At 41.4% G+C, this 12,441-nt stretch overlaps 1 protein-coding gene across 3 annotated transcripts in view; it reads left to right on the plus strand.

Annotated features, from left to right (window-relative positions):
- The window catches only part of prdm11 (PR domain containing 11), a 117,122-nt gene that overhangs the window by 25,374 nt on the left and 79,307 nt on the right, over positions 1-12,441 (plus strand). For all 3 annotated transcript variants that reach the window (XM_063062223.1, XM_063062225.1, XM_063062224.1), the window contains exons 3-4: positions 7,710-7,822; positions 8,180-8,442. In XM_063062223.1, the coding sequence (XP_062918293.1) occupies positions 7,710-7,822; positions 8,180-8,442 (376 nt within the window). The remainder of the gene's footprint in view (positions 1-7,709; positions 7,823-8,179; positions 8,443-12,441) is intronic.

The following is a 12,441-nucleotide window of genomic DNA, read 5'->3' on the forward strand; positions in this document are numbered from 1 at the left end:
TATCCCATAGAATGAGAGGTGAAACTCTCCATTATTATTGAATTCTAAGTAAAGACCAATTTCTTTTTTAATTTGTTCCTTGAAATAGGGATCAATAAGTAGACTTGAATTTAGTTTCCAAATAATACTCTTTGGTTGTAGGTCAAAATCAACAGATAAATATATAGGTGCATGGTCACTTAATTCTATCGTCCCAATTCCACACGTGATTATTTTGTCTCTGTCTTTTCCAAATGTTATGAAATAGTCTATTCTTGTATATACGGAATGGAGGGGGGGTTGCAGAATAATGAGTGTGAACCCTTCTGTTGGGGTAAATGTCCCTCGATATATCAATTAGACCAACATCCTCAAAAAGAGTGATAGCTTTCTTATGTAAGGACTTTGTTTCATAAGTTTTCCTATTGGAAGAGTCTAACTTTGGTTGTAATTGTAAGTTAAGTCTCCCCCACATATCAAGAGACCTTCTGTTTCCATTACCATAATATTAGTAATTTTCTGGAAGAAACTAATATCACTTCCTGGGGGTGCGTATATATTCAATAATGTAACTGGATTTCCATCTATGTTCCCCCTTACCAGAATATATCTGCCCTCCTTATCTCCTATTTCGAATACTTTTTCAAAATTTAGCTTGCTTGAGATGAGAACAGCAGCTCCTCTTCTATGTCCTGATTTATATGAGGAGAAAAACAAATTAGTGAAGCCCATTCTCTTTAATTTTCCATGCTCATTATCCCTTAAGTGAGTTTCCTGTAAATATACTACATGGGCTTGTTCTTTTTTCATTTATGATAGAATTTTACTGCGCTTGACTGGATTCAACGGCCCATTGACATTTAAAAGAAATGAATTTTACTTTGTCCTTAGCCATGAGTATTTATCTGTTAGTATAACATTGAAATTTGAAGAATATAACTTAATCAATCTACTCCCTGAACAAATAAGAGCCAAGAAACGCGAATAATAAAAAAAAAAGGTAACGAAGGTGTGATTCCAAGGCTGGGGTCTCTAGATAACCCTGGGTTGAGCTGGAAGAAATGTCTAGCCGTGGGGGATAGCTCCTCCTAACTGTGAGTTGAGGGCCCCCGCTGCAGTGCCTATAAAAGTAAGTAAAAAAAAACTATGTCCATTACACAGAAATTATTTCCCTGTGTCTTCCTCCCATGTATATATTCTCATTTATGTGGGGAAAAAGGAATGAATGAATGAATTTTTAAAAATTGGGTGATATAAAATCCACATTATAATACATATTTCTCGAGATAGGTATATCACCGTCTATTTTTGCTTCCCTTTAGTTTATCAGCACTTTTAAAATTAGCCAAACCTTATGGCTCTTGGAGGAGGTGAGGGCCGTCCTCGCAGAACTCAGTCTCTTCCTAATATCCTTCTCTTGTCCTGTTCCCATCAACTGCTTTCTCGGTTCTCTTACTATTTCCCAAGCAGATTGGGATAACTGCTCAGCCAGACTTTTCCTTGGTTTGACCACGCTAACGGGCAGTCCTCTGTTGTTCATGTCTGTAGTTGCCTCTTCCACCGCCTGATATAGTCGTATCCCTTCTTGGTAAAATACCCTCAGTTTAGCAGGGTACAGGGTTTGGAATTTAATTTTTTCTTGCTTTAATATTCATTTTGCTTCGGAACATTCCTTCCGTTTCTGTAGGACCGCCGGAGGGTAATCATGATCGAAGTATATTGACTTCCCGTTCCAAAGTACCCTCTTCTTACCCCAGGCCCTTCGTAGAATCTCCACCTTGCTCTTGAATCGAAGGAATCTAAGTACTATTGAGTGTGGCTTACTTTCTCTGCTCCGGGAGGCCTCGGGACGAGCGAACAATGCACCCTCTGAATTTCAATCTCCATAGTCGAGGGAATTTCCAGCGCATCCCGCAGCAGCTTAACTACATAGTCTATCATCGACAACCCCTCCGCTCCTTCAGGAACATTATAAATCCTGATATTTTTCCATCGCGATCTTCCCTCCTGGTCAAGCAATTTACTTTCCTGTTGATTTAATATTTTTAATGTCTTACTTAGTATCTGTTCCACGTTTTGCACGCGATCTTCCACCTTCTCATTTCGAGTCTCTGCCACCGCTATTTTCTGATTGACATTGGTGAGCTCTGACTTTATATCATTGAGTTGCTGTTCTATATCTTTTTGGACTTCCCTTATCTCTTCCGGAATCTTTATCATATTTGCCGTTTCGCCTGCACGAGGCCCCACGTCAGCTTCGCCGCCACGTGCACGTGTAGGATAGCCGCGTGTTGTACCTCTCTCTTCCATAGGCTCCACAGTGATGCTTTTTTATCTCCATTTTTTCCCCATTCTTGCCCCCCTTATCAATTCAGATATTTTTGAAAGATCTTATATTTGATGGATTAACGGTGCAAAATATGCGTTTTTCCAGAGGAGCTATTGATTTAAACTGCCATTCTGAATGATGACGTCACTGGAACCAGCTCAAGTAGCTGTTTTCATACAATAGCAGCTACATTCTTGTCCATTTCTTCAGCAGCAGGGCTAAACCAACTGAGGGTAGCTGGCAAGTTTCATACCCTGGTGAGATAGGGACATGTCTGTCCCAGAATACAAAGACAGCACTGGTGGGCTGGGTGGATGATATCTACATTGAGATCCAGTGGGTAGGAAGGTGGTTCTGAAAGGCTATGTGGAGAGTAAAAGGCACGATGAGGTACGGAAGAAGTCATGGTCATCCACTGCAACCTGGGAAGACCCCAGATATGATGTCTACTCATACTTGGATTTACGAGGTCGAAAGAGTGGAACTGCCCCAGTGCAATGGCTTTTCCAGTTTAACAATTCTCCCACACAGGTCTCCTGTCAATACTTGTTACTCAGTTAAATGGTAGTTTGTTGTTTTTATACCTTTTTAACTTATTTCCACTAAACTTTGCCTATTTGGGGCAGCCGCTTAATTGGGCCAAATGTACTGGTCCTATCATGTGGCAGCAACTCAATGCATAAAAGCATGCAGATATGGTTAAAAGGTTCAGTTGCTATTCAGACCAAACATCATAATGGGGAAGAAATGTGATCCAAGTGACTCTGACTGTTGACAGACTGGGTGGTTTGAGTATCTCTGAAATTGCTGATCTCCTGGGATTTTCACATGCAACAATCTCTAGAGTTTACAGAGAATGGTATGAAAAAGAAACGTCCAGTGAGCAGCAGTTCTGTAGGTGAAAATGCCTTGTTAATGAGATAGTTCAGAGAAGAAAGGCCCAACTGGTTCAAACTGACAGGAAGGTGACAGTAACTCAAATAACCATTACACCAGTGGTGTGCAGAAAAGCACCTCTGAATGCACAACACATCAAATCTCGAAGTGGTTAAGCTGCAGTAGCAGAAGACCATGGACATACACTCGGTGGCCACTTTATTAGATCCAGCATGTGTACATTATATATAAATATGATACAGAGTGAATGCATGTTTTTAACGTCCAGGCAATTTTCTGTGATTTGAAGTAATTTTTATTTGCTTTTGCTGCAAGACTGAGACACGGTTGAAGTGGTTTGTGTGTGTTGGCTTGAAATGGATGGCCACAGTGACACAAGCTACTTCCTGGTTGTGCACATGAAGGTGGAAAAAATATTCAGGCAACTGCAGGGTATCAAGTGAAATCATCTTTCCATACTTAATGCCTCAATTGTGTCTCACTATGCTTGCTCAGATTTAGACTTTGAATGAATATGCAGTGAGCCATGCGAAGTGCATGTTGACAGCCAGTAACCAGCTGAAAGTTACTGGGTGAATGAATCACGATGTTGTTAGGGTGCTATGGTATGCACCCAACCACGCCAGCCTCCGGGATTTAGACGTTCTGACTCTCCAGGGTATGGATAGCTGGCGCAGTCCCTTTAAAGTTTCTGGCCCACTCAGCTAATTGGCTGCCATGTCTCAGCGTCAAGATTTAGATATTTAAAGAGCACCTGAACTCAAATTTAGTACGCAGTCATTACCCAACTTTGGTTCAGTCTGCGATTGCATTTAGGATTTCTGTCTCATTTGGATTCTCGTCTGGTCTCATGAGGTTCTCGTCTAGCATCTAGAGAACCCTGTGTAAGGGGTTTCTTCTTTTATGTTACTGCGAAGGTGAATAAAATGGCTTCTTTGTTATGTTAAAATAAAGTGGCTTCTCTATGATGTTAACTGCTGAGACAGTGGTTCTCTCTGTTACAGCTTGTTTTGGGTTATAATCACTGATAACGGGAATTGTATTCATTTGCTAACCAATTGGGATAGATGTTATTCTTTCTTGTGTGTCTGTAAGCTATTGTTTTTCACGGGCTTTGGGGAGAAAACGCAATGGGGACAGAGAGAGGAGACGTGAGCTGTAAGCTGGGCGATGGTCTTGTGGTTGGATGAGACTAAAGTGGAAATTTCTGGCCTTAACACTAAGTGGTATGTGTGCTGTAAGTCAGTGGTCCCCAACCACTGGGCCACAAAGCTGTGCTACTGGGCTGCGAGGAAACGATATAATTTGGCAATATGAGTCAGCTGCACCTTTCCTCATTCCCTGTCATGCCCACTGTGGAGCTTGAACGCACGCGAGGTCATTACCTGCGCGTTATCCATGTTAGCGCGGGAAGGAGATCAACTCCTCGAGCTTGCAAATGACGGCAGGCTGAAAAGTATGTTTGACATAACATCTCCGCTGACATTCTGGATCAAAGTCAAGGCTGAATATCCTGAGATAGCCACGAAAGCACTGAAAACGTTGCTTCCATTTCCAACATATCTCTGCAATGAACGCAATGAAAACTAAATTGCGGAATAGACTGGACATAAGGAACCCCCTTTGAGTATCGCTGGCTCCCATCACCCCTCTATGTTGTTGCAGCAAATCAAGTATTTAGCCCAGGGCTCCCACTGATTCAGCGATATTGGTGTGTTGCAGTGATTTTATATGTTCATACGGGGAAAGTATGCGCTGTGTGTTTAATATCCAAAAGTTACTTAAAATGTTATGATGCTATTGACTTATAAGTGACATATAAACATATAACAATTTCAGCACGGAAACAGGCCATCGCTGCCCTTCTAGTCTGTACCGAACGCTACTGTCACCTAGTCCCACCGACCTGCACTCAGCCCATAACCCTGCATTCCTTTCCTGTCTATATACCTATCCAATTTTTCTTTAAATGGCAATATCGAACCTGCTTCTGCACTTGACAACACTTACTTCAAGCTCCCCTGTCTTCCCCTGATAATTGACTTATCACTATATTCATGCGAGGAAAATATGCGCTGTGTGTTTAATATTAAATTCGTTAGAGAAAGCCTTTTAGAAACGAAATTGAGTGTATTAGCCACTTATCATCTATATTCCGGTCGTGATTAACACCGCCCCCCTCCACCCTCCCCCCCGGAACGGAATTGCCAAAAACGATTTGTATGGAAAAAATGGGCACGTACACACATGTGCACTGGTGCCCGCGCAAGGCTTCATGGTCATTGTAGTCTTTCTCGGGATAAACACAACGTATTTGACTGCTACTCTTGTCCGTTGGCAACCCTACCCGCCCCCACCCCCCCACCCCCGTTGGCCTGTCTGCAAGAATATTGTCAATATTAAACCGGTCTGCAGTGCAAAAAAGGTTAGGGATCCCTGCCGTAAGTGACACCATCATCCCTACTGTAAAGTATGGTGGAGGGAGCATCATGCTATGAGGATGCTTTTTAGCAGATGGAACTGGAAATCTGGTCAGGATTGATGGGAAGATTGTTGTTCCTTTTCGCACCTTCTGGCGCAACAAGCGTCACTTTTGTTGTTTCCGTAGCATTTAACTGATTTTTTACAAGGCTGAGTTGCTAGCTCGACACTCAACCCAGCACGGATGGAAAGCGTGCAAGGAGTTGGATTCAAACTCAGGACCATTTGCCTCGAAGTCTGGTGCTGATGCCACCGGCGGGTACATTGATGGAAAGATGAATGCTGCAAAATGCAAAGTGATTCTCTATAAAAACCAGCTATCCTCTGCCAGAAAGCTTAAACTGAGGAGGAAGTTCATCTTTTCAGCAGGACAACGAACCCAAGCACACTTCCAGAGCAATCATGGAGTGACTTCAAATGAAGAAATTTAATGTCCCAGTCAGAGTCTTGACCTTAATATGATCGAACATCTGTGGCAAGACCTCAAGATTGCTTTCCACCACTGCTCCCCAACTAACCTAGCACAGCTTGAACAATTTTGCAAGGAGGAGTGGGCAGATCTTGCTCCATCATGTTGTGCAAAGCTAGAAAAGACTAGAGTCTGTGATAGCTGCGAGAGGTGGTTCAACTAAGTATTGAGCAAAAGGGGATGAATACTTTTGAATTACTGACATTCTAGCTGTTGAATTTTTAGTTTTTCATGCTTTACAATTTTCCCTGTTTTGTGGGCTTTACCGTGGATAAAGGAACTTATGATTCACAAATAAAAATTCTCAGTTGAATTGATCAAAATCTTGGGTTTTAATAATCATTTATGTAAACAAAGGGTTGGGGGGGGTTCAAGGAACATTTATTATCAAAGTATGTATGTAGTATACAACTCTGAGATTCGTCTTTTTCAGAGAGCCACAAAACAAAGAAAACCCATGGAACCTGTTCAAAGAAAAACATCAACTCCTCCCCACGCACAAGAAAACAAATTGTGCAAGTGGCAACAAGAAAGAACTGGCGAAAGCAGGGAATATAAAAACATATAACTGAAAGAGTCCAAGTGAACTACAGTCCAATCTATAAATCGCAGACCCAGAACTTCGGTACTATTCTCTGACAGCATTGAGGGAAAGAGAGACCATTTCAACTCAGGGGCCTTCCTTGAGGAGTAGTAAGTGAGGGGCCATCACACGCAGACACCTTCCTCCAGCAGCAGCGAGTGAGAGGCTGGTAGATGGTGCTGAGCACCCGCTCACCTTTACACGCACCTTGGTGTTTCAATCTCCCTCGTTGCTTTAATCGGTGAGATTGGTGAGAAATGGAGCTGTCAGCCTCTAGGCCTCAAGGGCGCTCGCCTCCTGGAATCTTCTCGGAGGCAGCAAAGTGTCAGATAGCTCAGTCCATCTTCAAACTGTACATCATAGGCTCTAACAGTACCAGAAACAAATTTAAAGTAAAAAGACGATGTAAATGAAGTGAAAGAAACAGATTCATGGACTATCTGGTAGATGCCACCCAACATCTTGACTGGAAGTACTTTTACAAGGCACTGTATTCCTATTATCTGTAACTGGTAGTTGAAGCATATAGATTCAGTTGAAATTATTTATTAGTCTGTTACTCATCTTTCTCTGTACAGATGTGTATGGTTATGCTCAGTATCTTGAAGAATGTTCAAATGAGACAATAGAGATTGCATTTATCCAGAAATCAAAATATGCAGTGTGCTTCATTTTAAATTTATAGATGTTGGGATTGTAGCAGGATGGAAGATATGTGTTGGTTCCATGAGATGAATTAGTAGCAGATCATGATGAAATCTTGAGGAATGCATTCAAACAGAGCTAGAAATCATAAGATTTTGCAATTGCTGGTTGTTGTTCTAAGTCTTTGTAACATTTTAAATAAGCTAAGATCTTAGTCTTCAGAAAACTGAGGCTTTGCTGTTATTATTTTGGTTTAAATTTTTGTATCGGCTGAACAGTATGTGAATTTCATTTATTATATCTTAGATTTCTATGTCCTCCTATAGCATTGCGAAAGAATATACCCAGGCATATCCTGCAGAGATGGAACTGGAATTGGGGAAAGTCAAAGGTGAAGAAGTGATGATGAATGAATCCCCTGAGCAATTTGACTACTGGTGTAAGTTTTGTTATAGAATTAAGTCCAGTTGTTCAATTATACCAACTGATTTAACCAAAAATAAAAAAGATATATGTAAGGTTTTTCTCCACAAATTAGGTCCAAGGTCCTCAACTAGATTTTCACTTTAAATTAAGGATAAAATTTGCTACAAAAATGATCTGTGAGTCATGAAGGTTGTCATGGTGGACTTCATTGGATTAACTTGTGAAGTTTAGAAATCAGGAATCTTTTAGTGAAAGGGATAGTAAAGATAAATTAATAGCAGTGTTTTATGTAACCTATCGTTTTCACTTAATTACATTTTCCTCCCGTAAATATGCATCTAACTATAGACTCTTGCTGTTTCTATCCTAGTTTGTGAGACCTGCCAAGAATACTTCATGGATGAATGTGCTCTTCATGGATATCCAATATTTATCGCTGATACACCTATACCTGTAGGTACGCCAGACAGAGCAGCTCTTTCAGTTCCTGCTGGAGTAGCAGTTGTGAAGGAGCCTGGAGGGGAGATTGACGTCCGTTGTTTAGATTCCATCATTTCAAGAGGAAGGATATTTGGACCATATGAAGGAGAAGTGTGTCAAACTGATAAATCCTCAGGGTTTTTCTCATGGCTGGTATGTACCTTTAATGTTATGATGTTGGATTACACCAAAAGATGGAGGGGGAGGGGTGGGAAAGAGGTGGAAGGAGATATCCTTGCCAATTGAGTATTACTGTTAGAATAGGGCATCAATAATTTTTTAAGCATTGTATTTTTGATACTTCTTATGAAGCAAGAAGCAAATGTGAATTTTGTCTAACAGGAGTGTGAATTTGAGAACTGGACACTGATATTAGAGCATTCTGAATTTGTCACTGCTGAGCATCTTTCAGATCTGTAATGTTGATAGAGTCCTGATTAACAATTTTGCAAAATTAACCCTTGTGAGTAATAGACTGCTTTTCAGTGGAAGATGATGTTAGGATAGTTCCAGCCCAAGACAGTTAATCTTGATCTATAATTTAATGAAAGAAGCTCAATAAATCCTACCTAATGAAAATATATTTTTCAGTCAAAGGTGAGGTGTCACATATTAAAAATTATAATGAATTAGGAGGATACCATTTTGCACTTGGAGCTAGCAAAGATGAAAAGTAGGCAATGGAAGGAGTTGATTTGGAATTTGAAGAGCCTGGATAAATGGGTATGATAAATACAAGGTATATGGTCGTAATAAGGAATGGAACAATAGTCAAGTTAAAGATAGAAACATAGAAACATAGAAACATAGAAAATAGGTGCAGGAGTAGGCCATTCGGCCCTTCGAGCCTGCACCGCCATTTATTATGATCATGGCTGATCATCCAACTCAGAACCCAGCCTTCCCTCCATACCCCCTGACCCCTGTAGCCACAAGGGCCATATCTAACTTCCTTTTAAACATAGCTAATGAACTGGCCTCAACAGTTTGCTGTGGCAGAGAATTCCACAGATTCACCACTCTCTGTGTGAAGAAGTTTTTCCTAACCTCGGTCCTAAAAGGCTTCCCCTCTATCCTCAAACTGTGACCCCTCGTTCTAGACCTCCCCAACATCGGGAACAATCTTCCTGCATCTAGCCTGTCCAATCCCTTTAGGATCTTATACGTTTCAATCAGATCCCCCCTCAATCTTCTAAATTCCAACGAGTACAAGCCCAGTTCATCCAGTCTTTCTTCATATGAAAGACCTGCCATCCCAGGAATCAATCTGGTGAACCTTCTTTGTACTCCCTCTATGGCAAAGATGTCTTTCCTCAGATTAGGGGACCAAAACTGCACACAATACTCCAGGTGTGGTCTCACCAAGGCCTTGTACAACTGCAGTAGTACCTCCCTGCTCCTGTACTCGAATCCTCTCGCTATAAATGCCAGCATACCGTTCGCCTTTTTCACCGCCTGCTGTACCTGCATGCCCACTTTCAATGACTGGTGTATAATGACACCCAGGTCTCGTTGCACCTCCCCTTTTCCTAATCGGCCACCATTCAGATAATAATCTGTTTTCCTATTTTTGCCACCAAAGTGGATAACTTCACATTTATCCACATTAAATTGCATCTGCCATGAGTTTGCCCACTCACCCAACCTATCCAAGTCACCCTGCATCCTCTTAGCATCCTCCTCACTGCTAACACTGCCACCCAGCTTCGTGTCATCCGCAAACTTGGAGATGCTGCATTTAATTCCCATCATCACAAGGAAAAGGCAAGAAATCCTTTTGCTTGCAGAGTAATATGGATCCTCAAAACATGTTATGGAGTTACTGGTATTCCTTAATTTATAACATTGATACTTTCCCAGAAAATATGGTGTTAAGTGAAGAATTATAAATCAAAAAATTGTTTCTGCCTGAAGTGTCGACTGTATTTTTTTCCATAGATGCTGCCTGGCCTGCTGAGTTCCTCCAGCATTTTGTGTGTGTAACTACTTCTGGAGCTTGTTATATTGATTACAACAGCATAAAGATCTGAAATAATAAATAACAACTTTATTAATTATTAAACCTTAAGGAGATCATAAAACAACCTAATGTACTTGTTCAGAGAACTCACCATGTGAAAAATACAAGATTCTGAGGGATCTGGACAGGGTGAACACTTATTAATGTGGGAGGGTCTAAAACAAGCAGTCATTGTTTCAAAACAAGTGCTTGCTCATTTAAGGCATGAGGTTTCTGTTAGAGGGCTATGAGTCTTTTGAACTCTCTTTCTCAAAAGCAGAATCTAGAAGCAAAATCTAATTTTTGTTAAGGCAGTGCTTGATAAGCAAATGGGTTAAATGTTACCAGGGATACACCTGAGTGTAGAGTTGAGGTTGCATTCAGAGCAGCCATGATCTTATTGAACTGTATTGCATGCTAGAGGGGCTGACTTGTCCTAATTTGTATCTTATCATCTCTTGTACAAGTGGTAGTGGTGTCTCTTAAGGCAGAAGTATGCCTAATATTGTAGCGTGTGAAGGAAGGGAAGTGGGTGCAGTTACTATTACACAAGAGAAGGTGCTCAAAAAGCTGAAAGACCTAAAGGTACATAAGTCACCTGGACCAGATGAACTGCACCCTAGAGTTCTGAAAGAGGTAGCGTTAGAGATTGTGGTGGCATTAGAAATGATCTTTCAAAAGTCGTTAGACTCTGGCTTGGTGCCAAGGACTGGAAAATTTCAAATGTCACTTCACTCTTTAAGAAAGGAAGAAGGCAGCAGAAAGGAAATTATAGACCAGTTAGCCTGACCTCAGTGGTTGGGAAGCTGTTAGAGTCAATTGTTAAGGATGAAGTGATGGAGTACTTGGTGATACAGGACAAAGTACAAAGTCAGCATGGTTTCCTTCAGGGAAAATCCTGCCTGATGAACCTGCTGGAATTCTTTGAGGAGATTACAAGTAGGATAGATAAAGGGGATGCCGTGGATGTTGTATTTTTGGACTTTCAGAAGGCCTTTGACAAGGTGCCATACATGAGGCTGCTTACCAAGTTAAGAGCCCATCGTATTGCAGTAAAGTTGCTAACATAGTTAGAGCATTGGCTGATTGGTTTGGAGGTAGCAAGTGGAAATAAAAGTTTCCTTTTCTGGTTAACTGCCAGTGACTAGTGGTGTTCCACAGGGGTCAGTGTTGGGACCACTTCTTTTTATGCTGTATATAAATGATATAGATGATAGAATAGATGGCTTTGTTGCCAAGTTTGCAGATGATAAGAAGATTGGTGGAGGGGCAGGTAGTGTCGAGGAAACAGGTAGGATGCAGAAGGACTTAGACAGATGAGGAGAATGGGCAAGGAAGTGGCAAATGAAATAGCGTTGGAAAATGCATGGTCATGCATTAAGATAGTAGAAGTAAATGTGCGGACTATTTTCTAAATGAGGAGAAAATCCAAATATCTGAGCTGCAAAGGGACTTGGGAGTCCTTGTGCAGAACACTCTAAAGGTCAACTTGCAGGTCGAGTCGGTGGTGAGGAAGGCAAATGCCATGTTTGCATTCATTTCATTAGTTCTAGGATACAAGAGCAAGGATGTGATGCTGAGGCTTTATAAGGTACTGGGGAACCTCACCTTGAGTATTATAAACAGTTTTGGGCCCCTCATCTTAGAAAAGATGTGCTGGCATTGGAGAGGGTCCAGAGGAGGTTCACAAGGATGATTCCAGGAATGAAAGAGTTATTATACGAGGAACGTTTGATGGCTCTGGGTCTGTACTCACTGGAATTTAGAAGGATAAGAGGGGATCTCATTGAAACCTCTTGAATGTTGAAAGGTGTAGACAGAGTAGATGTGGAAAGGATGTTTCCCATGGTGGGAGAGTCTAGAACAAAGGACACAGCCTCAGGATAGAGGGGCACCCTTTTAAAACAGAGATGCGGAGAAATTTCTTTAGCCAAAAGGTGGTGAATTTGTGGAATTTGTTGCCACATGCAGCTGTGGCGCCAGGTCGTTGGGTGTATTTAAGACAGGTTCTTGATTGGACACAGCATCAAAGGTTACAGGGAGAAGGCTGGGAACTGTGGTTGAGGAGGAGATAGAAAAAAAGATCAGCCATGATTGAGTGGCGGAGCAGACTCGATGGGCAGATGGCCTAATTCTGCTCCTGTGTCTTTTGG

The sequence above is a fragment of the Mobula hypostoma genome, chromosome 11 (genome assembly GCF_963921235.1).
Source record: "Mobula hypostoma chromosome 11, sMobHyp1.1, whole genome shotgun sequence".
NCBI lineage: Eukaryota > Metazoa > Chordata > Chondrichthyes > Myliobatiformes > Myliobatidae > Mobula > Mobula hypostoma.